This window comes from Anoplopoma fimbria, chromosome 4, assembly GCF_027596085.1.
Source record: "Anoplopoma fimbria isolate UVic2021 breed Golden Eagle Sablefish chromosome 4, Afim_UVic_2022, whole genome shotgun sequence".
NCBI lineage: Eukaryota > Metazoa > Chordata > Actinopteri > Perciformes > Anoplopomatidae > Anoplopoma > Anoplopoma fimbria.
The window spans coordinates 22,471,175-22,498,807 of NC_072452.1; the positions used below are offsets into that span (position 1 = coordinate 22,471,175).

A 27,633-nucleotide genomic window follows, 5' to 3' on the forward strand; every position below is an offset into this window, starting at 1 on the left:
TCGTTTTCCCCCCCGATGATGAACCAAAATACACGTTCAATCTCATCTTTGCTCTTTTTCCAATTCAGCCATGCGAGAAACCAAGGAGGCCCTGGAGAACGTCGGTGTGGCTCTGGAGGTTCTCCAGGAAGGAACAGGGAAGCTCAACTTCAACCTGAGTGTGGTCCGGACCAGCATCAACCGCACGCTCAACGACCCCGGCTGTCATGACGAGAAGTCAGACGCCACCTCGGCCCAGCTGTGCCGCAACATCCGCCAGTCGCTGTCCCAGCTGCAGATCGGCGCAAACTACACACGGGTACAACACTGAATGCAAATTGGACTCCGTCTCACTTTAAGTTTACTTCCACGTGTCCCACTTTTAACTAAGTGACTTCTGAACTATTGCAATGTCGCTCCTTAATGAGGACGATGTACTCAGGTGCTTATCTGATAACTTATTAATAAGTACTGAATCGTTGAGGGTGTCCCAATACCCTCATATAGCATTACTGAATGTTTATCCCTGTGTGTGTGTATATCAGTGTTTCATTGTCTGTTTACATTTTAGCTACCCAAGGTGACTGCTCAGCTGGAAAAAGTGAACGACGTACTGAGAACGGACCTCAGTGCTATCGTCCAGAGGGTGAGTCTGGAACGTTAATCTGTGTGTCATAGCCAATATGTGTTATTTAATGTGCTAGTGTCACCCATTTTTTCTTTCGTTGCCTTGTCTACTTGTGCTTCAGTTAGTGGTTTACAACATTTTACAGAATGCCTTTGAATTGCCATTTTGAAATCAATAAAAAATTAAAGAATCACCCTAAAAATGGACAAAAAAAACCTCCATGTCTCAACACTTTGTCCTTTTCCTCTCACAGGGCTACGCCTCTGTAAACGACACGCCACATATGGTGGTGGAACAGACCAGAAGTGTTGTGGAGAGTAAGTCACATTTTACACATACAAATGACCTTCCTTCTTAAAGCATACAAAAAAATAATACCACTCCATTTATGTAATAATTCCTGCTTTGTGTCTTACTACACTAATCAATTATATGAACCACTGGTTTTTACTCTTTTAACCTCTCCATATGTCTCTTTTATTATTCTGCCTTGTGAGTTTGATTAAGTAGATTTCAAGTTTGAATGTGCATTTAGAGTTCATTGTAAAATGATATCCAAGTTTGCCATCTTTAAACCGCGTAGTGAAGTTTTTCCATCTGCAGCTAGAGGCTTTTCCCACAGGCCATTTATTCAAACTGATTGATTACTCTATTGATCCGTCTCTCAGGTGTACGGGGTTTGGTGGACGGCATTGGCAATAACATTAGCAGCTTTTCCAAGGTATTCCCTGTGCAGAGTTCCCTTTCCAACTTCACCATCTTCATTAGCCACGCCCATGCCAAGATTGAGGACCACTACCCTGAAATTGACAAGATGGACTTCTACAGGTAAACAAACCTCCTATAACTATTAAAAACTAAACTGTGAGAAAGAAAGACATTCCTATAAAGTGTAAATACTGTAATAAGTCCACCGTCTTGTTGCTTTATATTTAGCTGTGGTGGAGGATGACACCACCTTCAAAAAGCTCTAACTCTTTAGCTTTCCCTGTTCCCTACAGGTGGATTGGCTGCATTGCTCTTTGCTGCATGGTGGTCCTTGTCCTGGCCTTTAACTACCTGGGCCTGCTGTGTGGCACGCTGGGATACGACAAGCACGCCTCGCCTACGACGCGAGGCTGCATCTCCAACACAGGAGGAACGATGCTCATGGCGTGAGTCAACTGTCAACATGACAGGCTGTCAGTTTACAGATTTAAAACTGAAGAAGGTGTTGCCATTAAAAAAACACAGTATTTTAGTACTACCTGTTCAAATGCTAGTACTCTATAACTACCACAACTACTGCTGCTTCACTATTTACTCTACATGCTGCAATACTTCTAAAAGGTGACAAAGACCAGAGCATATAATCACAATCATGTAAAAGACCCGAGGAGCATTAAAGAGCTAAAGAGAGTTTGTTGACACTAAATGCAGAAGTCATCTCTAAAAGAAAAACTTGTTTTGCAAAACATAAAATTTTGATGGCAAAAGACCTCAACTTTGGGTTGAACTTTAATATTCTACACATTGTTAGCTGTGTTGTAATCTTGATTTAACATTAGGCTCTCTTAATCACAATAACTCTCCTTTTAAACTGCTGTGCGGACAACATTTGGAAAAGTTGGAACGGACAAATGAGTAGATTCAAGTTTTTGTCACTTATATGGACAAAAAAAGGGTTGCAAATATGACACCATGCAAAAGCATTCCCAAAGAGCTGCATTTTGGGCTATTTTTTCCCTCAGATGAAAAAGTATCATATTTGGGATTTTAGTGGCCTAATACAAAAGGCAACAACATTTTTGTTGAGTTTTGATCTTTAAAAAAAACTTTCCCCCAATGTCATGATTTTTGTTACATCTAATTTGAGATGCAGATCCAAAGTAAACTGCTCCTGCTCCTTGCAGTTCACCTTTTCCTCTTCCTCCACCCATTCCACTACTGCTACACCTCCATCTTTTTCTGTTCGATACCTTATCTGTACCTGAGGGCCTGTGTGTCCTGCTCCACAGCGGCGTTGGATTTACCGTCATCTTCTCCTGGGTGCTGATGGGAGTGGTGACCATCATCTTCCTGGCTGGAGGAAACATGGAGAAACTTTTTTGTGAACCTTTCCACACCAAAGAAGTCTTCAAGGCAAGTTCATGAGTTCCCCCCAAGTACAAACAGGCACCTTCACTAGGCAGGAAGAAAATGTACAATACATCTCAAGAAGTAATTTGACTTAATTTTCATAATTTGGAAGTATGGAAATGGGGTTTTTTGCGCACCTTCAGATTAAAACACACATAATGCTGCTTTGTTTGGGTCTGTGTGTTGGTCTTGAAGTACGCTTGTCTTAAATTTGATCACATGGTCACACTTGCTTCCCATGAGAATCACACATCCTCTTTCCGGCTCTCTGATCTTCCAGGTTGTGGACACCCCGTATCTTGTCAACCCAGACTGGAAGAACTTCATCCCTGGCTACATGTACAACGACTCCGACCTGGAGCTGACGTCAGAGAGCTTGTACAGGTACAAACTCCTTTTTTATGTATTTAGGTGACAGAGTTATTCCTTCCACCTTTTAGAAGGACTGCACATCTGTCTTCTCTACATTGTAGATTTACATTTGGTTACAAAACTGAATGGATTTTTGCAGCAAGAAGACATTTATCAGAATAACAGGCTGTTGAATTTGAATATTTTTTGTTTTGGCGCAGGCGTTGGGTCAGGCATCAAGCTTGCGGCTGAATATTTTATTTCCACTGATGGGGAAGCAAATGAGAGAGAGGATTTCTATTGACCTTGAGAAGCCAATTAGCATAATTTTCCAACACTATTTTTGTTGCTTTTTCTTCAGCCTCTTTCTCGGTGGTTACATCAGCTTTCATCATCTCCTTTCAGTGAGAAGCTGCGTATCCTCAGTAACTGGGACGGCAGACATGCATTAATTATATTTCCAAATATGTGTTATGTAGCGGCTGCAAAGTTATCGTGGAACATTTGTCTTTGTCAAATTAGCAAATATTCCAGCTTTTGAGGATTATTACACTGACGATCAGAGAACGTCAGTGTGTCGTGTACTTCCAGTCAATTTCACTTGATGGCAGCAAATATTTTCACTCTGAAACTTTTAAGTTGACTTTTTTCTCTGTTGTACCTCTTTGTATGTGTTCGTATGTGTGTGTCTTTCTCAGCACGTGCAAAGAGAACAAAGGCATCTACTCGGCCATGCGACTGGACAAAGTCTTCAACATCTCATTGTTCCTGAACACAACAGTGGTCAGTAAACTCACGACGCACCACTAGTAGCATTCTGTCACATGTTGTACGGTCAATCTTAGTATCTTTGTATTGATAAATTCCTTCATACAAGATATTAGACTAGGACATTGTGATACAATTTTACTAAAAGCATTAAGGTTACAAACAATTGTTCTTGGTTCTGATGTCACTTATGTGTCAAAGCCAATTGTACAGACATTATACTTCTCAGTACAATGATGTGTTTAAAGTACGCCTCGGGTAAAGCTCCGTTTGTCTGTACTTTAGCTGTTTTCTAGGAATGTATGCGAATTTCATACTTTAAACAACTCTGAAGTAACCTTCATAAAATACTACTATGGGCAGTTAATATACAAAAAAATCAATGCACTTTACTGAATGCTGAAACAAGAGCTAGAATAAATGTAGTATGCGATTTGGACATGCAGCTTTATAAGCTACAGGCGATGGAGTGTCCTGAGATTTCCATCCTTGGCTGCAGCGTCTAATTAGCATTACCTAATGATTTCTTTGCTGCCAAAACAAAGTCCGCGCTGACGGCTGATAGCTTTAACGTGCCTCGGCCCTTACTCAGTGTATGCCTGAGACGTTACACTGATGCAAGTTTCTATTTCTTCTTGGCCCTGAGCCAGCCACTCTTGCCTGCCTGAGACGTTCAGTACTTTCCTGCCAGTTGGCAAGGTTGTCTTGGCTTCTTTCAAGCCAACAGCTGATATGTCCAATGCTGCATCTGTTTCTGCACACTGGTCATTTGTCTTCATTTAGTGCCTGCACATGTTAAAAGTTTCCAAAAGTGTGACACCCTACCAGCCAGAATTTCAGCAAAAAAATATAGAATTGAGTTATTTTATCACCTGTATAAGCTCTGGTAATATATCTTATCAAATGACGAGGCTATCTTAAAACATTCAACAAAATGTACTGTTTTATTGGATTTTTTATGCCAAAATCTTTTCAAATCTAAAAATATGTTCTACTCCACATCTAAGTGTCCCCTTCTTTTAGTCTGAGTAACAACATAGATTTCATTCCCATGCTGAAATATGTTTCTCTATCAGCTCACTGTCAAAATAAAGATATAGGACTAATTCTGAGGTTGCACTTGACCTGAGTTGTCACAACACAGGATCATATTATCTCTGTCTTTGTGAGAAACCTTTTGATTTGAGTGTACTTCATACTAGAAATTATGCAGACCTGACCTACATTTATGTTCCACAATAAGAAAACACATCATTTACAGTACTTACCAGACAGTCTTGGTAGGGTAGATCCTCCATGAGTTGTTCCTTTTGGTCCATTTGTGTTGTGTTTCTCCTCAGGGTTGAAGTCATTAAAGAATATCCATTATCTTCAACTGATCCACAGGCTGGGACAGGGTGGTTTTTGTAGAAGTCAATAGGAAACACCACCTGCAAGGACAATGCCATGTTAGGTAGAGAAAGTACAATGACTCAAGTACTGCCAATAAGTAACATTTTATATTCATTTTTGCCCCATAATTGTACAGCTTTTACTCCACAGACAATTCATTTTACACTTATTAACAATAACTATTTACATACAACAAAATAAAGGAATATAATAATAATAATAATTTTGCCATAATTGTACTTTTTACTCCACTTTCATTTTACACTTATTGTAACTATTTACATACAAATACATATGATGCAGTACTATACTACTAATATACACAGTGGTACACAAAGTAGCCCAACTTTACTTCTGGACACGTGGTCCTCACCAGAGTCAACACCAGCTAGCTGCGTCATCATAATTCACTTAGTGCACGATTAAATGACGTCACCACGCTACGGCGTCACAGCGCTTTGATTTGATTGGTTGATCGGGCAGCAGCGCGGTGATTGGTTAGATTTCAGCCAATCAGATTCCTTGTAGCCGAGATCCATAAATGACGTAACAGCTGAGTGTATCAATTTGTATTTACAAGAAAGCAGCTTCAAATCTTCAGATTCATGCATTTTTTTGGTTTAAATAATTATTGTTAGTGACTTGTTTAGATTTAAAAACATTAAATTTAGTGTTACCAATAAAGTATTATGCGTCACAATACTGTTATTGGATTAAAGATAGTTTTTGGAGCAGATCTGTGTACTGGATATAATTAATTTCATCATTCTGAAAGATTTTTTTACTTTGTATCCTAAAATAAGATAATTCTTTATTAGTCCCGCAGCGGGGAGATTTACAGGATTACAGCAGCATAGGGTATAGTCCAAACAAGAGACATAGTGGAAAAAAAACAAGATCAAGAATAAGTATTATAAATAGCAAATAAGCAATAAAAACAGTAAAGAATCCACAATAACTGAAATATTATATATGCAGACAGAATAACTATTATTGCACAGTGTATTTGTATTGCACAGGTTTTTAGTGTCATCCTAGTGTTTATCCTCAGTACAATAACTTATTATGTGAGAGATTTTCTTTTCTTTGGGGAAATCCAACCCGTCTACAAAGAGTGTCAGTCTATCAGTTTAGGAACAAACAACTTTATTTCCAACATTTCTGTCGTGTTTTCTTTATATAGTTTTCTTTTTTGGTGGTGAAATTGCATATTACTATTCAAGACATCACTTGCAGAATATCATATTTGCCAAAATATGTCTCTCTATGATTATGGTTTTCAGAACAAGCGATACAATAAAACAGAATAAACAATAATACAAAGTAATTTTAGTTATTGACACATAAACATGGAGTCATTATAGAAATGTTGGTTAATGTCTGCCCACTGGGAATAGTTTCCTCTCTCTTAGTTTAATAGTTTGTAGAGAAATGTGATTTTTGCATTCCAATTTGTTTATTTGTAGAGCAATTTCCATCAACAAGGCAATACAAAGTGCCTCATATAAGACATAAACCGCATTAAGGCAGACTATAAATGAAAGTAATGACTAAAGGAAAGGATTGTGTGCAGAAACGCAATAAAAGGAACCGCAAACAATTTACACTAGAAACAAAGAGAAACTTTCCATGCAAACATCGTTAAGTAACACCACTCTAGTGGGATATGTGAACTCTCATCCAGGCCACATCCGTGGCAAAATTTGTTTGGCATTTTCTGTTGGCCTTTCATTATGTTAACAATGTTGTTGTGTTCATACTGTAATTCCTTGTTTAAACTGTGACTCAAAACCAAGCTTTTCTAAAAGGCACACAAAACGTAAAAACATTTGACTTCCTTTTAAAGCTTTAATATTAAGATCTACAATCAAGGTATAATGTTCTACTATCAGGCCTTTTCAAACATACTGCTGTCCCTTTTTGTGTTTACAGTTTACTAAGGATGTGGTGAGTCAGCTGGACAGCGTCAAGATCGACCTGAGGGGAATAATCCTGTTAGAGGCAGAGGGGAAACAGAACCTCATGGATTTTTCTGAAGCAGGGCTGTCAGAAATCAACTACGCAGACTACCTGGAAGAGGTGACACACATTACATTACATAACCATTGACTGCTTGTTTAGATTTGGGATTTGCATGTTACTGTTCACCGCTTTTTATATTTATGACACGTTTCGTTAACCATTTCTGGCTTTGCTTGCTATTGATAATCTTTATTGTTTTTATTTTGTTTCATTTGCGCTCTATATATCTGCTCTCTCTCCTACTTTGTTCTACAACTGCTGCATAACAAATTCCCCTCGGGACAAATAAAGGTTCTGTCTCATTTACTCGTAAAAAAAAAAAAAAAAAAAGATCTGAATGAGGAGACTCATATTTGTGAAGGGATACACAAGCACAAACAAGACAGATATGCATGAATGAAGCAAAACTTAAAAGAGACAAGCAGGCAGAAACACAGATTCAGAAACTGAAGGAATGAGCTGACATAAAACACAAGGACAAACACATACTCACAGTAACTGAAATGTACAAAATAACAGTCAAATTAATTACTGGGATATTTTACTATGAAATTGATTAGATAAATTTAGGTATGTAGCAATATGTAGTGGTAGAAGAAGTATTCAGATATTTAATTAGGTTAGCAAAAGTATCACTTCACATTGTGAAAATATGCCAATACAAGTAAAAATCCTGCAAGTATTATAAGCAAAATGTACTTAAAAGTATCTATCTGTAAGTAAAAGTACTGATTTCCCCCAAAATTACCCCTGTGAGTGTTTTACTATTGTATATTGCATGATTGTATTATTGTTACTGATGCAATTAGCAAAGTAAAGTATAAAAATGTCAATATTTCCCTCTGATTTACAGTGGAGTAAAAGTATAAAGCAGCATGTAATGGAAATATTCAAGTGCAAGTACCTCAAATTTGTACTTAGATACAGTACTTGAGTAAATGTACATTCCACCACTGGCTATATGACATCAGTTTATTAGTGTAAGCTCTCTATAGATATCAGTTGTTTTGTGAAAGATCAGTGTAAACGTTGATAAGAGAGTGTTCTATACATATACTAATATTATTGTATTACATATGTACTTTATTGGTATGTCACCAGAAACAGCTTGTGTAAACAGCCTCCTGCTTGGCTGTCAGTTAACATACAGCAGGCAGCCATGCTTTACCTAATAGGAGCTGTGACGTGACACAGTACACTGCGTTCTGAAGCCTGATTAACCAAAAGTATTCTTGCCAAGGCAAAGAGTGTGCAGGAACAAGAGTCGGGACATGGCACTCCCTGTCTCTTCCAACACTACCTGTCAGGTTCACTTAGATTTAGTCCTGAAAAATAAAAATAAATGCTTTAAGGACTCCATTCGAGTGCAACACCTGTCCTGATACACAACTCACTCTCAGAAAGTCAGGATGAGAGGTTTAAGGGCCAAGAAATGTTATATAATAGCATGAATGTTAAAGACATTCTGGGAAAAAATATATCACAGAGAGATAATAAATATCTACTATTTATTAAAATTAAGTTTTTGAAGTCCCTGAGTCTTTCCTTCTGAGGAAAAAGCTGAAGGAATATGCACCAAGGTGGTTTTAAAGTTTAATAATGCCCAATTGATTCATTTTGAATACTGCATCTTATATATCTTTCTTTAATTTAATAGTAATTCCAAGGTGCAATGGGATTTTAATAAATGTACAAACAGTAAAAATGATTATGTAGCTAGTAATTATGGATGATAGTTCTTGAAAAAAATGACACTTAACCTGAGTGCTTTGAAATCAAAATTACCACTGAGAAAGGAATGCTTACAGGATTTATTTTTTTATCTTTATACATGTTTTTATCTTCAGGTCAACAAAGGAGTAACTGTGGTCGACCTGCTCTCATTCGCCAGAGATCTGGAGGCCCAGACAGACCTCATGGTAAGAACACCTTGGTGTCGTACCAGCTGATTTACAAACATCCACTTCCATGTCCTGTTTTCAGAGACACATAATTTGATTTACTTATTTATTTACAATGCCATGGGGGCATATTTGGTTATCTCTAGTCTCCCAGCTCAGTGTTGTAGTCTAAAACATAACAGCTCTGCCTACATAGAGACAGTCTTCCTGCCTTCAGGGGGTTTCAGGAAGGTAACAGCTTCCAGCTTTTTTCCGTCCTGGCCCCTCAGTGGTGGAATGAACTCCCCACTGACGTCAGGACAGCAGAGTCGCTGCCCATCTTTCGGCGCAGGCTGAAAACTCACCTCTTCAAGAAGCACTACCCTGAGCCTTCCTCGTAGCACTTATTGTATTCGTATTAGTTGTTGCACTCACTGTATTCATATCAGTTCGCTGCACTTACTGAATTCGTATTCGTTTACTGCACTTATCCTATTCGTAGTAGTTTGTAGCACTTATTATATTCGTATTAGTCTGTTGCAATTATTGTTTTCGTAGTAATTTGCCTCTGCACTATACTTTTGCTCTGGTTTATGCTTTAAGATGCTTGTTTAAGAAAGGAGATGCACTTATGACTTCTGGTGACTCGTAGTTCTCTTGAATACCTATGTTGAATACACTTCCTGTAAGTCGCTTTGGATAAAAGCGTCTGCTAAATGACTGTAATGTAAAAAATGTAATGTAACACAACACATTTATTCACCTCTAAATGGCGAGTCCTGAAGGATCCTCCAGAAGGACGGAGAAGACGAGTCTACACACAGGAGAAAAAAACACATTGATTATTATTTACAGCAAGGGAAAGAATAAATAACTTCTCTGACATGACTTGTTTGGTAGTTTATGGGCTTAACATTTCCTTCAGCGCTTTCATAAATGATATTTCAACAAAATTGCCTGTTTTTCTGCCTGTGTGCGTTTCAGCCCAGAGGCGTTCTGCAGACCGCTCTGAAAGGCCACGCCGGAACTCTGCGGCAGATCCACAGCCAACAGATCATCTCCATGGAGCAGGCCATGGTAAAGCCCCGCTGTGTGTCTCTGTGTCCTCAGTCCAGATATTCACGCCTGGCTGGGTGGCTGTCTTGGTTTTTGGTTCTTCTGTCTAGCTAAAAGGAAACATCCAACATAAACCACTAAAAAACGTGGGCATTAAAATAGCATTGTATGTGTTTTGCCTTAATTTGGTTGTTGTTGTTTTTTGACTGGGAAACAATGAACTAATATGACATCAGGATTATAACATTCACAGCGAAGCAAACATTTTCTTTTTTTCTAAATATTTTATTGAGGCTGTCAGTGAAGACGAGCAATAAACCAACTTCCTCAGTGCAATGCAGCCACAGGGCATGTTGCATCTCTGAGTGAATCGAGGGATGATTTTTTTTTTAGGAAACATTTACAGACCTTGTTCTAATTTTGCTGCAAGTACAAGTAAATGCAGAACATCCTCACCTATTCCTGGCTGGAGGCGTTCCTTCAAGGCACTCTGGGGAATGTAGGAAAAAAATAAACTTCAGAATATGAAGTCGGTAGAGGGAAAAGACACGACAGATTCAACCACAACAAAAATGTGCAAAAGTGGATTTTTCCTTTATATGTATATTTTCAACGCATTAACTGTATGACACGTGTTTTTAAATATATATATAGTACAATAGATTAAGGTTTATTCATTGCCAGAACGTGTTGTGTTTCCTGCACAAAATATTTGAACTCAAAATAGATTAAAATCAATATTTTTTATAATAACAATGTATTAAATTACTTTTTTTAATATGAAGTGTCACTCGAAGTAACAAACTCTTTCAGCTCATTGTGACTCAGAGACTAGCTGGTGAACAAAGCGGAGCATTTAGCAGCTAAAGAACCAGACATTTCCCTCAGGAGTTGGTGGAGACCAAAACAGAGAGAAAAGAGAGTGAATATGAGGCTAATGTTCATCAGATGGCCAGAAACATGACTCTAAATACATTATAATGTTGGGTTTTGTACTGTGTAACTTTATAATAATAATGTTGTGTTATCAGCTTGTTCCCAATAGCTTGAAAAATCAAGTAATGCACGTTGAGAGTTAGTCTATTTCAAAATGTACTTGAATATAATCTATGCTCAGAGGAAAGGTTGTGATGTGGTAATTGGTGTGTTATCCTTGTGCTAATGCTTATTTAAGAAAATAATGGTATCATCCTTGACGGGGAAAGCATATTTCGGTGTTTCATTAAATATCATCAAAAGCAGAGTGTTTTTGACCCTCAGGGATGTGTCCAACATGTCGTGTCTGTGAAGAACATCTTAAATATTCAGTTTCATTCTCTCGGTCAAAAGGCAATGTCATTATTTTGAGTAACACCAAGGATTTACAGCTGCTGGCAATTAAAAACAGGCAGTGATGCACTTCACAACTTTTACAAAAGCTTTTTATGTTTTTCTTTTTCCACTTTCAACTTCTAGAAATATGTTAGAGCGAGGGTAAGCTGAAATGTGTCCATTCTGTGTATTTAGTGTCCCCATACATATTTTGGAACATTTGGAGAGATATTAAATCTCACAGATGACATATATTAATCTGAGAAAATATATCTCATTTTGGGTGGTATCGCAGGATATTGTGTGTTTGTATGTGTGTGTTCTTGTATTTAAATTTGTATAAAAGTCACATACTGATTGGTGTTAAACATGGAGAGTTTTGTACCGAAACATTACAAATTATCCACTTTAAGAAAAGAAATGTCTGTTATTCATTTGGTAACCGCTCTGCCCTCTCCATCATTGGTTGAAAAATCAAGGAAAAAGGTGAATAATTTCTTTCTTTGCATTGTGGGTATTTGATTTTGGGACAAAACTCTTCAGCATGCCTGTACTTAAAGCAGAATATTGTTCATCAAGTGTCGGTTTTGTTCTCGCCTGGTCTCCCTTTGTGTTTCACTGGTGTATAATGACCGCTGACTGTATCCCCTGACATTTACGGAATTTCTGTAGTTAATTTGTCCTCTTAATTTCCCTTTTAAAGAGTGCGTTGAACCAGAGTATGAGGTTCCTGGAGAGAACAGCCACAGACCTGCCAGTAAGTAAACCAGCCCTTCCATCTGAATCTGAAATCCAGGCTTAGATTTGAGCGAAAACTAAATATGTCATTTCTCTCCGCAGAACAAAGTTTTAGCAGTTCTTGATGCTATTGAAGCTGCCCAGTACCTCATCTCCCAGAATGCAACAAATTTAATCAATCGGGTAACTCAAGGACCATCTGCTTTGTTTGTATTCTAATTTATATACTGTTGCAACAGAATTGCATCGCTAGGCAACAGCTTGGGTCCATTTCTACTTCCTGTTAGCTGATATCATTCACATAGGAAGTAAACTGGGACACATATAAATGATCCGTAACTCACATTATGTCTCAATCTTTCACAGGAAACGGGAAAGTACAAGGCGACCATTGTTGGCTACTTCCATCAATACATAGAATGGGTCAAAACATCAGTAAGTGTTTGTGTTTATTAGTTAGTATGTGTGTAGTACCTGGCCACATGCTCCAAACAGATAGGGGGCAACGTTTCACCTCTATACTGGGTCCATACAATCTTATAATAATAATAATAATAATCAATCCTTTATTTGGATCCTGATCCTGTCCCGGGAGCAGTGGGCTCCAACTCCCTGCTGGATAAGTGAAGGTTCTGTTGCAGCTGCTTTGGATCCTGATCCTGTGGGAGGTCAGACCCTGTTGCAGCTGCTTCACAGGTCAGACCCGGTCGGCCGGTTCTCCTGGTGATGGAGAGGACAGAACAAAAAATATGAGTTGTTTTCTCGTTTCTGACACTTTGGATTTAATCGAATAAACGGGTTATCAAAACTTGATTTGACTTATGTTTAGTCCAATTTCATTTTGGGTCCAAATCCCAAAAACTAGTGGTACACAGAGAGTTAAGAACTGGCCTTTGCAAGTTGCAAGAGTTTTGGGAGAAAATATAAAGAAGACAAATATAGCAATTACAACCTCTATAAATTTGAGGAATTTGCTTTGTGGCACATTGGTTTTCTGCTGTAGTTAACTTTAAGGAACTCAAAACAAAGTGAAAAGAGAAGAAGTTTGGAGCTGTTTTGTTCAGCTGTCAATAGTATTTTTACTTCGATCACAATGTTTTTGTTGTTTTCCGAGAACACTTAAAGAAAAAAGGATCTATTGCGCAGTGAAACTTTTGACAAGTACATCCTTGGTGACACAACAAGCTTCAATGTTATTAAGCAGCGAACAGAATTTAGCATACAGAATAAAAGTTTGATGTTTTCCTTTGTTCCTTTTGCGTGCTGACCTGTACTGTTTATATCTCGCTCTCTGCAGTTGGCTTTGGAGGTCGCGCCATGCAAGCCCTTCAGCAACATGCTGGACACGGCGGAAATCATTGCTTGCAGTTTCTTGGTCGACTCCATGGTAATTATATCAGATGTCAGATCAAATGTGACAACGGTCAACTCACAGTACTGTGAATGCCACGTCTGCGTGCCACAGCCAGAATGAAACACAAAGTATTTGTTTATAATGGTGGATAATAAGCCAGAGAAACTGGTTGTTTTCAGGAATTTTTTGTATAGTTGAAATTTTGTTTGTTTCAAGTCTTAGTTGACATTTTCTATAATGATGAGGTAGATCAAAAATATACAATACATGGGTAAACAAAAAGGGTGACATCTGTTTTTAATAACAGTTTGTAAGGCTGAAGCTTACTTTTTGAATGATTAAAGATAAATCTGCATATTATTTTCCAGATTAATCAGTTAAGGAATGGTCTATAAAAGGTCAGACAATAGAGCCAAATAGTGACATCTTCCAGATAACTTATTTCTTCCCCAAAATCAAAAAATATCTCATTTACAATCACAAAAAAAGAAAAAATTGAATCCTTACAACTAATAACTAGGAACTAGATAATATTTTTGCTTCTGTGCTTAACAGATTACCAAAATACTTGTATCAATGCCTATCAATATTCAGTTGATCGACTTATTGATTAATTAACTAATTGTTTCAGCTATAATATGTTGTTTTTTGTCCACAGAACACATTCTGGATGGGCCTTGGCTGCAGCACTCTCTTTTTGTTCCCCAGCATCATCCTCGCAGTGAAACTAGCCAAGTACTACCGCAGGATGGACACAGAGGATGTTTACGATGAGTGAGTACTTGTACTTGTTATTCTACTGCATGTATACATTTTTTGTATAGCTTATACTTCTTAAAATGAAATATAATGATTCTCAAGACAGTCTGTATTCATTACAATAGATCTTTTATACACTATTGATGGTTGCAAGACCTCTTTCTTTCTCTACAGCTTCTTATTTTCTACTTTCTTTCTGAAGTTATATCTAGCTAAGCTGCAAATCTTAAGTAGAATTTTTACTTTTTGTAAATTTTGTAGTTTTCTCATTTACTTCCTAACGCCTACTTAATTTAAATATTTTTGGATAATATTGAGATTTTAATTTGAATATGAAACTTCTTAGTTTCTGATTAAATACAAATTAAATAATATTTTTTAGGTTCTATTTTTGTCACAGTAGCTCTACTGGTTTATTGTTGTTTTATTGTTTTTATCCTCCCTTTTCTCCTCCTTGTAGTTCCTCTGTTTCTGGGACTTGGCATTTTACTTTGTGATAACCATTTCTACTATTTCCATCTTCCATATCTTTATTTTTTTGTTACATTCCTCTCTGTCAAGCACTTGGCACTTTACAAAGAAACATTGACGCATTTGTCAATTTATATTTCTCCTTCATGGACCTTTTGTTCACTCACTAAATCACGGCTTCACACAAATACAACATAATGTCTCGATCGGTGGCATCTCTCGTCATGTGATCTGTGCTGGGTAACAACTTTAGGGTGCATTTTTAAATCGCTGAACATTTTCAATAACCGTTTTATGTTGCTTTTTTTTGTGTATCTTTATAGCATTGAGACAATTCCCATGAAAACGTAAGACATTCAGTTCACCTCCTCTCTCCTTTTCAACATCTATCACTCTGTGCTTTTCTCTGGATCTTGTACATAGACTTGTTTACTAAATTATTGGTGCTGGTTTACGTTTTTAAGCTTGGAATTGCTCTTATGGGTGGATGGTGTGGCTTCTTGTCGTGTGCTACCTTTGAAAAGTGCCCCTTACCTTTCATGAAGGGCTCTTGCAATCATTACCTTACAAGTCCACCTGTTTTTTGTAATTATAGTGTAAATAAAACACTATTGTTTATACTTAAAAAAAAAAGTATCTATCTCTTAATATTCTTGAAAAGTTTGACTACTCAAAAAGAAAGCATTTTTACTCAAAAACTGATCAGCATGTCTCTCACATTACATTTTTCATCCCCCTGTTTGTATACGATATTTTGTTTTCAGTATGGAAATTGGTAATAATGGTTATCATAGTGAGAACCCACAAGGTATCCCAAATCCTATGATGACAAGGTAAACGTATAAATAATACACCTGTTACTGCATGTTATGGTGGAGGTGGAGGCATGCCTGGGGGACGTGGGGGTTTTTTTTACTTGCGAAATGACGTTGATGAACAGTGCATGCGTTGATTCATTACACACGGACACACACACACACACACACACACACACACACACACGCACTGTATATGGAAGGAAAGCTGACAAGTAATGGTAGCTTGTATTTTAAGATATCAGATAGGACAGATTGTGTTTTTCAAGTCCAAAAGTACCTTAAACAGATTTAAACAGGTTGGTAAAGACATTTTAAAGACTAGTTTGGAAGACGCATATTTACTGTCTTTGCAACTCGTCAAATACCGACCCTTGGTCAGTGGAGCTATGCTTTACACTATGACGATCTACTTACTCCTCTAGCATCAGTTTTGGACTTGTCAGGGACAGCGTGTCAGTTTCTTCTCGTAACATAAAATTAACTTCCAACGTAGGTTTACTAAGATTTTAGGTTAACTTATAAACAAAAACTACTTGGTTACACCAAGAAAAATATAGTTGTTTAGGTTGAAATAAGTACGTTTGTTACGTAAAATAAGTATGCTTGTAAGATTAGTAAATCAACGTTTAATTGGTTTCCCACAGGACATAAACTGCTGTCTCTAGGGTTGAAGTCTGTGTTTGTTTGACACGTGTCCTCACTCTTTCTACTACATTAGTTGCTCTGAGCTCCTAAGTTTACATTTTGGGTAGCTTCAAATCGCTGCATGTCAAGGGTACCTCGATCAGACGCCGAGGGCCACTGACCGAGATACGGTACTACGTAACAAGACACATCTTAACTAGTGTGCATTAGAAGTACAAGTAATCCTATTTTGGGGTCTTTGGAGAGAGCCAGGCTAGCTGTGCACTGCTACAAGACTTTATGCTAAGCTAATTTAACTATGTCCTGACCATAGCGCTGTATTTTAAAAGGAGCAGTGCATAGGATTTAGGGGATCTATTAGAAAAAAAGCAATATAATATTCATAAGGAGGTGCGAGCGGAGTGGTATTCAGTTGGTTGTAATCTACAACATCACCACTAGATGCCACTATATCCTACCCACAGATCCTTAAACACACAGATATGAGATTGGTGGGATTTACTCTTTACTCAGTCCGTCTCAGTCTGCCTGTTTTTGCTACCATTACTTCGCTCTGTCTGATTGCCAGATGTTCTGCTGTGTGGTTTGTTTGGGGGGATCTGCTACATCACTAACCTACTGCATGTTCTGTGTGTGCACTGGGACGTCCATGTGAATGAAAAATCATCCTGTTTCTCCTCATTTAGAGTCAGCCAAAGTCCGATGAATGTACACCTGATCATTTTGTTCAGAGAGAGGCAAGCATGTAAAGCTTTGGTGTGACGCTGAGAATGATGCTCCTTTGATTTTCTTCTTAATCTAACAAGACGTCTAACTGCATGTTATGTATTTTTAAGTTGCATTTGGACGAGGATGCGTTTGGGCAGACGACCGACTGTAACAGAAGCTATAAGAAGAGAGCACAACAGCTAGATCGGAAATCTTTACCAACACAATTATCATCGTTTAAACTCGTTAAATTTGTCTTTTACATTATTGGAGTTCAATTCCAAAAGTGGCTTTCCAGTTTTTGAGTGAATACTGAAAAGAAAAAACCCAAAGCTAAAAAAGACAATTGCCATTTTGTAGTCTTTTCTTGTAAAACAGAACATTTTCAAAGATATAAAATGCGAACATTGACTAATTAACTTCTGAATTTTTCTTAAAAATGATACAAATGGTTGGAATTAAACTAAAATAATGCTTTTAAAGGGGCAATGAGTAATTTATGACGTTTATCAACAAACATTAGCTAATGAAACACTGACACTTCATCCTCCATTTTCTTTTTAAAACCATGTTAACCTGTAAGTGACACAAGCAATGAAGTCCCAATTACAAAACAGAAGTGTTTGAATTAAATTTGGAGAGAAATCTCTGAACCTGGTGAAATAACCCCCCACTAATATGAACATTATCTCATGCTTTCAGACAGTAAAAAAACAGACTTATTGCCCCTTTAAGTGACCGTACAGTTTATCCATCATGGTTGGATGTTGATGAAGCTGTTTTGCTCTCTTTCTTGTGAAACACTCGTCTTGTTTCTCTTTGCAAAGTTAAAGAAAAGCAGGCGATGGTTTCAAAAACAGCTGATGGTTGAATTATGATGTTAAAGTTTTTCCCTTGTGTGTGTGTTTGTGTGGTTGTCCCTGTGCCGGTAGCGTCCCTACATATGACACTATGAACAGGTTCCCGCGGGCCTCGGCTCCTCCGAGGCACATCGACTGGTGACAGAGAGCCGGCTCTTGTTCTGGCTCCTGAAAGGTACCAAAAACCGACCTCTATTTCTGTAACGCCGTTACTTCCAATCTCTAATCTCTCTTTTGCACAGCCGTCACCTCGTCCTGCTGTTTGTCTGCCATCACCACGACATCCTTCTCTATCCACTGTTTTAAATCTGATTTCTTTCACATTCCTTCCTCTAACCGAACTCTTTAACACTTCTTCACAGCTGGTTTTAGTGCTTTTCTGCTCACAGTGACTTTGCAGGAGTGAGAAAAATGCTAATTTTGGAATCACTAACGAACCATAAATGTCTTCATGGTATTTATGTCTGACTGCTTGTGACTGCTTAGTCAGTGTGCTGTAGAGGAGAGAAGCTGAATGTGCTAATTTGCCTGTTTTTTTGCTTTGTGTGATGCTAATTGAGAACAACATAATTTGCTTCTAAAAACTGCCTAAGTTACAAAACGGTCAGTTTTAAAGGACGTATATTTTTTTCATCTCCTGAATGTCACATAACATAATGTCAAGGTTTCTCCACGATGATATACAGCATTTTGGATTATTGCTTTTAATATCGGGAGGGAAATGCATCATTCAGAGAAGAAAGCAGGTTGTATAGGACTACTATGACAATAGTTTTTCAAGTTTTTCAAGAAGCAAGAAGCCCCATGCGGTCTTTGAAAACAGTTTCATGAGGGACTTAACTCACTGCACTCTTGTGTCTGTTACTCCACATCACAGCCAGAGCTGAATGAATCTCCTGGGCCATTCAAAAGAGAAAAAAAAAGAAGCAATACATGAATTATACACTTAATATTTAATAAATCTAATTCATTTTTCTCCAATATTTGCCTTCCCAGTGACCTCGAAAACTGGAACTGAAAGACATCATAGTAAGTAAGTTTGCCTTCTTAAATTTTGGATTAAAGCCATTTAGATTAGTCTGTTTCAATCAATTCCAGCAGCAGAATAAGTTTCCTGGATCAATAGTGAGGAATACAATGGTTCAGAACTATTGTTAAAGGCAGATTGAATAGGGTTTTCCTAAAAGACATTATCAAGGCTATATAATAAATATTCAAATTTAGAAATCCATAATATTTTGGTGTGTTCCAGACATTTCTGGTCATAACTATCTATAAAAGGTAGTAACCACATACCTGATCGTAACTAGCAACCAAGAGGGAGCTAAAAAAATGGCGGATGCAGCGCAGAAAAAAATATAAATATAGAGAAGTGAAATGAGAGTGAATCGGGGGAAGCAGTGGAGGAGGGGCAACTTTTGAAAGTTGTCTTTATAGATCTTGTATCGAGTCCGAAAACACATTTTTCTTAAAATAAGAACAAAAAGTGAGAGTTTATAAGCAATTTTACATGAATAGAGAATTTTCAGTCTAAAGAAAAAAGCTGATCAATATTGTCAAGATGATGAAAATTCCTGGGCGGAGGTGTTGGACTAACTAAAGTTTGCTAGCATTTTATTGTTATTCATCTAATTTCAAGACTCAATGTGAAGATTGATTAGCGAAGGGTTGTGTCATGAGTCTGTGTAGTCTCCTGACAGTAACACAACATTAATTATTATAAGAGAGCAGTGACACAAAGAGTGTAAAGGAAAGCATGCAGTAGAAGTTGTGCTTTACTTTTACCAAAGTGTTACAAAAGTGGAGCAATGTCCAGATACATTCAGCATATTTTATGTCTACTAATCATAACCTTTCCGTCTGTTTTCAAGCTGTTTGCTTCACGAGCCCTCGGACCAGAAGAAGCTCAATAAAAGCTGGTTTCTTTACCACAGAAGAGGAAAACACAAAGCCCTTTAGGTGTTTTTAATCTATAGCTCAACTCATCCTCCTCAAACAGGCAGATAACTCAGCCTGCAGGACATCAAACTATTCTCCCTCAGCATCAATCTGAGCCAGGCTTGTTCTGCTTTTTTCTTTTTTTTTTTTCAAAAGGACTACTGTGTCTGCGTTTACAAGTGTTCAGACACAAAACCAAGCTGAAAAATACATTCAGCGGAAGGACGTGACAATAACTGTGATGCCTGTTCATATCAATGTACTTGTTAGTGCTTAAGAAGACGGAGGCTGAAAGGTCGCCCGAAGGTCATGGCGAGCTGCTAGAGGAAAGTTTTTTTTCTCCTGCATTTAGAATGGATGTATTACATTTGACATATGCTGTTTGGTTGTGAATGGCACATCCTCTTTAACTGCAGCATGTGTGAGTTGGTGGGTCTGAACGTATTTTTAAATGGCTGGATGATTTGAAAAAAGTGGTAAAAAAATACAGAAACAGGTTTGTCCCAGGTGGATTTTTATCATTAATATAAAGAAATTTAGCATGACTTAAAAGAAAAAAGAAAATGTTTACAATATTAAAAAACGTCCAGATGTCTTTGCTGGTTTTTGAACGGATTGCAAATGACTGGTTGCCTTTCAGAAGTTTGTTTCATGCAGTCTTTTTTGACAGATATGCTCCTTCCCCTCAATGATGCAATGACAAAATTCACCAATTCATTTGTGGTAAAATGTTTTTTTCCCTTATATTTGCCTATTGATTTTTTTTTCCTTAACTTTTGTCATCTACTTTTGTGTCAGATCTTTATTTCCTACATTTCCCAGAATGCATTTAAACAATCAAAGAAATCATAAAAAGTGTGGGAACATTCATCATCAAAGCCTTACATTACTTGTTGCTAGATTCTAGTCAACTAAGGCTGATGTCAATATGGTTCCTTTAAGGGACAGAGTGTTTTTACGCTAAATCATGACTACGTTTTTTTGTCTAGTAATTCTTTAAAATTAACAATTTATGCTGCAGCCCCTCTTCACAAGTTGTGTTTGTCAATGGCTGGAAAGAAGTTTAACCAAAGAGTGATTTCCGCTGCATAGATTCAATGATTGGTTATTGACACCTGACATCTTAAAAATATTTTATCTATTTGGAACAGAAATAAGTTTTTGAGCTTTCTTTCCGGTCTCTTAAACATATTTGGAGATTTCTGATTTATATTTGGACCATTTAAGGAGTTCCAGTTTGGACAACACTGATTTTAGACAGCTAAAAAGCACATTGTAGCTGTAATGGAAATATCTGACCACAACACCCTGCCATCAAACTTTGGGCATTTATAACAGGAGAACTATCAATTCACCGCCAAACGAAAAAAATCAATCAAAACAAATGCATCTCCAAATACCATTTTACCAATAACTTAAGTATTTGAGTTGGATTTTCACTTAAATTTACATATTCAGAGCATAAGTTTAAGATTTTTCCTGAACAAACAACACAAACTATCATGTTAAGTTCACTAATGTGACATTTTTACTGAGATCCTTCTTGCTTTCATAGTAATGATACGTCTAAAGTGGAGAAATACTTTCTCAAGCCAAATTGTTTTTTTTAACTGTAGGTCTCAGGTCTATCAGTAATGTGCTTATTTTGCTTCTGCTTTTTAAAAACCCCACAATAGCTATGGATACATTTTAAAAAAACATATACGAAAGGAGTGAATGTATTCAAGAGCTATCTTATATTTTGTATTATTTGAGGATGTTGGCCGAGGAATATGCTGAACTCTTATCACTAAAGCAATGGGCGAGCCAATCTGTTCATCCCACCCCTTTGCCTCCATGTTTACAGGTTAGATTTAGACAATCCATTCATGGGACAATTCAAAAAGTAGGAAACCAGTAGAATGCTCAATGGTTTACACAGTTAATGGTGTTGATGCATTGTAAAAAAAAAAATGTCCATCTTAACATTGAAAGATGTATTTAGCTAATTGTCTCTGAATAAGCTATCATATCTTGCAGTATCATATGTAACTTTACAGTACTAAATATATGATGTGAAAAATGTCAACAAAATGAAATAAATGTACATGTAAATGTATTTTCTGGGATTCTTTAGAAAAAGCTGACACGATTTTGTAGTAACTTTGATGCTAGCTTTTGATCCCACACTATTAGCATCAAAGTTGAGCCACTTGATCCATAAAAAACAACAAATTAGAATGAAAACTACAGAAAATATGTAATCTCTTGAACCTTATTTACTTTTGTTTTCATTTATTTAATATTACATCACATTGACAAACTAATTTCATTAATCAATAGGACCAATTTAATCATATAATAACTTCAGATAAAAGATCTGGCCACACATAGGCCTGAGCTTGTTCGCTAGTAGTGACAGGTAGAACGTTAGCTGTCTGCTGTATGTTATATATACTTGTACATACAGTAGTACTTCATAGGATTACTACAGTATACGGAGAAGTAGTCTGTCTACCCGTGATCTGGATAAAGTTTAACGTGGAGTTAATTTAAAAAGGCTTTGGTTAGCATAACGTTAGATGACAGTTTTTAAAAACATTTTTCTTGTTAAGATGGACATTTTTGAAGAATAAGTATGCTCACTTCTAAGGACTATCATTCTTGCCTGCTAGCATCTGGATGTGACCCATCTTGGGAGAAAAGCGGTCTGATTTTATTTTTAAGTGCTTAAAATAGTTATTGTGTATCCGAACGGTCAGGACAGACACATCGGTAACTGGTTTGACCTGCGATGCTCCAACGTTGGGCACTGATGGAGCCATAGGAACGTCCTATGTGGTGGCGAAAAGAGTGTATAAAATGTGAATAAAGTTTGAAATTCAATTTATTGTTGTCTCTTTTTTCAGTTTTGTTGATATTTTAGCGCATTGAATTGGCAGTGGTTGAAATGCTGTCAATTTTGTTTGGGCAAATGTTTGACATAAATCAAATGGGAGATTATTATTTGTTGTAGAGGGGAAAAAATAGACATAGCACACATACATTTAGCGAGAATAAGGGATTATACGATATATATTTACTATATATGTTAAGATAGTGAAAAGGTATTCACAATGATTGTATAACTAATGTGTTTTATGAAAAACAAATGTTACATACAGAGTTAGAAAAGTAGTCAGATATGTTACTTAAGTAAAAGTACACAGGTATTAGCTTCAAAATATACTTAAAATACTAAAATATTAAAGTCTAAATCCCATTTAGATGAATGCATATTACTTAATGGAATAATGATTATTGATACATTGATGATTACATCACTTTAATATTGCAGCTAGTATATGTGGGGCTAACTTTAAGATTACTTTGGTGGGTAGCTTGTATACTTCCCATGGGAAATCAATAAAGATATTGATATAATGATATCATAATGAGTTTGTTGATTAGATTTTGTATTATTGATCTGAGTCAGGAAAGTAAATTATCATGTAAATGTAGCTATGTAAAAGGTACAAGATTTCCCTCTGAAATGTAGTTCTGTAGAAATATAAAGTAGCAGGAAATGGAGAAAAAAACATTACAAGTACCTTTAAATTGTACTTTAGTATGGTATTTGAGTAAATGTACATTCCACCACTGGTAACATGAAACATTGTGGCCATAGTGTATTTTAGATACAGACAAGACTGCACATTCTTGTGTGGTGCTGCCACTGCTGGCCAGAGCCCACTGGTTGCGTTACTGGTCAGCTATTTTCAACAGGAGATGATTATCTTCTTCCAAAAGCTCCGTTCTGAGGTTTTCTTAGTCATCAAATAGCATGTGAATAAACACCACCAGCAAAACCACATGCCGTCTCATTCCTACTTCTAAATAAGCTTGTGTATAAGACAACGAGAGCAAAAAGACAAAAAAGAATCAAAAACAGGAGCAGTGGTTCAGAAAATAATCTATTTTATCGTGTTTACTTGCACATCAAAATACTGGGTTTTATGGTTATTTCTGAGATTCTGAACAAGTTGTACGTTACTGTGTGTACTATACATTGGTAGCGTCATCTGTTGAGACCTACACTAACACTGCCAGGAGGAGATAGTATGCACTTTAGAGAGAAAAGTACGCTCTAATTAAAATCTATAATAACTAAATTCACTATAGATGCTTTGATTCTAATAGATTATTATTTATAAAACTGTTTATTATTGGAGCACATACACAAAGTATTTTCTTACTCTATGATATATGTGTTAAGAGCAGTCACATAAAACTTCCCTGCATACTGTAGGGATAAATCAAGCTGTATTGAACTGAATACCAGGCACCCCAGTGGACGCATGCTATGAATTTACACACAGAGATATATTAACATCAGACACAGAAGTGTGCCGGTGAATATGCTGCAGTCTCAGGGGAGTGAAAACACTCAGTGGGCGGTGGAGAAGACACTTTAATAAGAAACACTGCAGGTTTTGCAGTAGCTTATGAATTTGACATCAAAAAGATCAGCCTGGAATGAGCAATGAGTCATTATTGAACTGTGGTGGAAAGTAACCAAGTACTTTTACTCAAATGTTTTACTTATACACAATTTTGAGGGACGTTTGCTTTACTGGAGTATTTCAATTTGATTGTATACTTCTTTTTTACAAACAAAACACATGATCAATTTATAAAATATGATCCTGTGCTTTTTAAAAACATTCAACATTGTGTTTAAAATGTTTTGTATATCCCTACAATTCTTTCGACTGCCTTAATGAAGTTAAATCTCTTCCGGACGAGTTGACTACTTCTGCCACATTAATCACAATGGGACCTTTTTTTCCTGAACACCACTTCCTACATGTCCTACCCCACCCTAACAAAGATGCTTACTCCCTTTATCTTATACAGACATGTCTTGTTCTTTCTTAATTGGCACAAATACTTAAGCTCAAACTACCATGTGTGAGTGACTTCTACTCACATTTCTTTGTGGTTGTGCAGTCGGATTGTGTTTGTATATATTTGGGAGGGAAATGATAGGCTACACTGCATGGCTGTGAGCTACAACTGCCTTTTAAAGACAAGCGAGAACTTGAGGGCTTCAGAAGGCTCTTTTTACACGAGTGTATTCCCAGACATGCCATGTTCTCTTTTTAATTAAGATGTACTCACAGGATAATTATTTTTTTTTTAAAAACGATGTTTGCCTGATTGCATAAAGCCTCTGGGGACAGAAAGAGCTAGAAAATGTTCATGAAGATGCAATTGACATAATTTTGTTCTTCTTTGATTGTGACACCTGGATAAACATGAGCATCACAGTAAACATCATGTGACCTTGCCTCCTCCAGACAGCCATAAATGATGTTGACGCTGCTCTCCTCCTACCAAACAAGTTTCTTTTAGTCTAACTTTTTTTTTTGTCACCCAAATTCCTTCTTTCCCCACACAGCCAATAAATAGCAGGAGGCACCGTCAGCTCGACCATTCACACTCTCCTCCTCTTACACCCAGCATCTACCCGACACCATGTGGACCCAGGACAGCGCTCTGATGCTGCTGCTCGCCTGCTGCCTTTGGTCAGCCGAGGCTCAAAGCGAGAGGGGACAAAACATCTGGGACGATCCCATCAAGTTCAAAACGCAGGCCAAGGACACGTGCACCATGATCATCACCGGTCAGGGGGAATATACCCGGCTGAGGCTGTCGTGCCGGAGCAGCAGGCTCTCCTACTGGTGCGAGTACGTGGGCAGGCCTCACACCTGCAGCTCCTACAACAAGAACCCTCGTCACTACTTCGTCCAGATGATGTGGGGCCTCAGGAAGCTCCATAACGCCTGCCAGGCGCCGAGGCAGATCAAACCTCACATGTGCAGGAAGGCAACCGATGAGTCTCAAATGGTCTACTCGTCCGCATCCTTCTCCCGGTCCGGGACGGACGGTTCGACGAGGATGAGACCAGCACCATCGCCTAGCAGACCTCAACCACGCCCGGCACCCACAAGGCCCGGTTCTGGGAGGCAAATCATTCGATTCCTGCCACGAGTGGAGCCCACACCGACAGCCAGTCCTCCACCAGTGACGGCCCCTGTGGAAAGCAATGCTAAGAGGATGGCTCAGCGGTACTGCTGGAGGTCTCTTCAAGGCATCTGCTCCTACTTCATCGGTTTGGTTCGGCACTAACGAGGGAGGTGAGCTGCAGAACTGGGCCTCTTCATTAACACACAGCTTTTATTATGTTGTTTTAGGACTAATCTAAGAGTACTGTGATGGAAAGATAAATCCTGTGAGTTTAAATCAAGGTTTGCCTCCAGCATTTGTGCTCAAAATTCAAACTTTTGTCTTTTTCTTGCTCAAAATATAACTAATGCACATAAATTACAACTGTATATGCATTTCTGCCTCTGTTATATTCACAGATTTACAATTCTGATGAAGATCATTTCTGTTATCTGATTAAAGCGGCCGGAGGGAAATTCCAGACCAGCAGTTTGTTCATTGGTGGCAGAAGAGATAGAAGAACTGTAGCGCTCTCTTCAGGTGAAGTGATGGTACTGCTGTGACCAGACAAAACAGGATTTCTCTGTAAACCTGCGTGCATCATCCTCCAAATGTACCAGCTTTGCAAAACTCTACAAATCTTAATTGTGTAAGAACAAACTAAGCAGCTCACAGAGAAGGATATGAAATACATGTATGAAATGGTACAAGCACTACTTTAACTTGTGACAATGTTTCTGCGGCTGCACAAACCTGTTCAACAATATATGGGCGTAGGAAAAGTACCCAGACAACTCACTGGTCATTTATTTGTGATTATATTTGTTTACTTGTATATAATCTACTTGCATCACCTAATATTACTGTCTCTAAAAGGCAGTGATGTGTGTACTTGTGTATTTTACAGAAAGATATAATGAATGTGGAAAGGATTTTATTAAATAAATAAACATTGTTCTCTGTTCGACAACATTTTGTGTTTATAAGCTTGATTTTATTAAATTTATCTTAATGTAAAACAACTACAGATTGCATGCAAAAAAGTTACATGTATTTTGTTAATTGTTATTTGATAGTAATATTGAAAACTGTCAATATGTCTTCTCATGTCAAATTCTCATCATGGTCTTAATTAAATAGTGAAAGTACAGCATTTGTCCATTAAGTGTCGCTGTTGCTTAGAATAAACAGACCACAGAGTTCAATCAGTGACTTTTCTCCTGCAGGGACATCTGGCTTGTTTCAAGATTGGTCCAGTCATTTTATCTTTGGCACACTGTACTGACAGATGGTGTCGTTAAAGTTTAAAACACTAAGAGTTGTAAGAATCTGTTTGAAATGAATTCCTTCAAAGTAAAATTATCATAAAAAGCAGGTGGGACTTCAGCACAATCTAACCAAACAGTCCCAATATCTCAACGTAAATCTGGTGTTCACAAGTTTACACAAAAATACAACTTTTAAGTATTTGCCCTTTGCTTGGTTCTGGCTAAGAACTTAAATCTAGAGGAAATACATGTGAAAGTGCATGAAACAGTGAGGAAGAGTAGTCTATGTTTGGATTACTGTTAAACAGATCTGAATGCATTATTTCATTTGATTTAACCAGAATCATTTCATTCATTTGTTTTACAGTTGAACATGTAAAACAACTGCTTTACAATCTTCTATAATGTTTTGAGGTTAGACTTCACAAGCTTCATTAGAATAACAATAATTATTTCACATGCAGAAATTTAATTCATAATATCTCTAAAAGACTATCATTTCACTGGCTGGCTAATATGAACTCAACAAACTTTGTAAGCCGTCCGATCATGCAGTGTGTGTGCGTGCCTATGTGTGAGAAGGGGAGGGCTGATTCTGCAGC

General features: G+C 37.4%; 2 protein-coding genes across 8 annotated transcripts in view; both read left to right on the forward strand.

The window, feature by feature from the left end:
* prom1a (prominin 1a) overlaps positions 1 to 22,628 on the forward strand; it is a 74,171-nt gene extending 51,543 nt beyond the window's left edge. Inside the window, exons 7-27 of one of the 7 annotated variants that reach the window (XR_008531174.1) lie at positions 69 to 298; positions 551 to 625; positions 861 to 924; positions 1,276 to 1,435; positions 1,609 to 1,761; positions 2,605 to 2,728; positions 3,006 to 3,109; positions 3,775 to 3,859; positions 7,169 to 7,315; positions 9,106 to 9,177; positions 10,123 to 10,215; positions 12,209 to 12,262; positions 12,346 to 12,426; positions 12,610 to 12,678; positions 13,541 to 13,630; positions 14,256 to 14,371; positions 15,151 to 15,174; positions 15,592 to 15,660; positions 17,931 to 18,033; positions 18,855 to 18,891; positions 19,730 to 22,628. Coding sequence is in view for 3 of the 7 variants with exons in the window: in XM_054597555.1 (XP_054453530.1) it covers positions 69 to 298; positions 551 to 625; positions 861 to 924; positions 1,276 to 1,435; positions 1,609 to 1,761; positions 2,605 to 2,728; positions 3,006 to 3,109; positions 3,775 to 3,859; positions 7,169 to 7,315; positions 9,106 to 9,177; positions 10,123 to 10,215; positions 12,209 to 12,262; positions 12,346 to 12,426; positions 12,610 to 12,678; positions 13,541 to 13,630; positions 14,256 to 14,371; positions 15,151 to 15,174; positions 15,592 to 15,660; positions 17,931 to 18,000 (1,880 nt within the window). In the remaining 4 variants the exon portion in view is untranslated. The remainder of the gene's footprint in view (positions 1 to 68; positions 299 to 550; positions 626 to 860; positions 925 to 1,275; positions 1,436 to 1,608; positions 1,762 to 2,604; positions 2,729 to 3,005; positions 3,110 to 3,774; positions 3,860 to 7,168; positions 7,316 to 9,105; positions 9,178 to 10,122; positions 10,216 to 12,208; positions 12,263 to 12,345; positions 12,427 to 12,609; positions 12,679 to 13,540; positions 13,631 to 14,255; positions 14,372 to 15,150; positions 15,175 to 15,591; positions 15,661 to 17,930; positions 18,034 to 18,854; positions 18,892 to 19,729) is intronic. The other 6 variants (XR_008531175.1, XR_008531176.1, XM_054597555.1 and 3 more) reach the window with 6 other exon arrangements.
* A 2,664-nt stretch (positions 22,629 to 25,292) lies between these two features.
* Positions 25,293 to 26,516, forward strand: fgfbp2a (fibroblast growth factor binding protein 2a). The gene is made up of 2 exons (XM_054598221.1): positions 25,293 to 25,954; positions 26,183 to 26,516. Exon 1 carries the CDS (start codon positions 25,293 to 25,295, stop codon positions 25,944 to 25,946), a length of 654 nt encoding a protein of 217 aa, XP_054454196.1. The 3' UTR covers positions 25,947 to 25,954; positions 26,183 to 26,516.
* The last annotated feature ends 1,117 nt before the right edge of the window (positions 26,517 to 27,633 follow it).

Excerpts from the sequence above, each read along its gene's own strand:
- fgfbp2a (XM_054598221.1), top strand. The coding sequence starts at position 25,293 with ATGTGGACCCAGGACAGCGCTCTGATGCTGCTGCTCGCCTGCTGCCTT.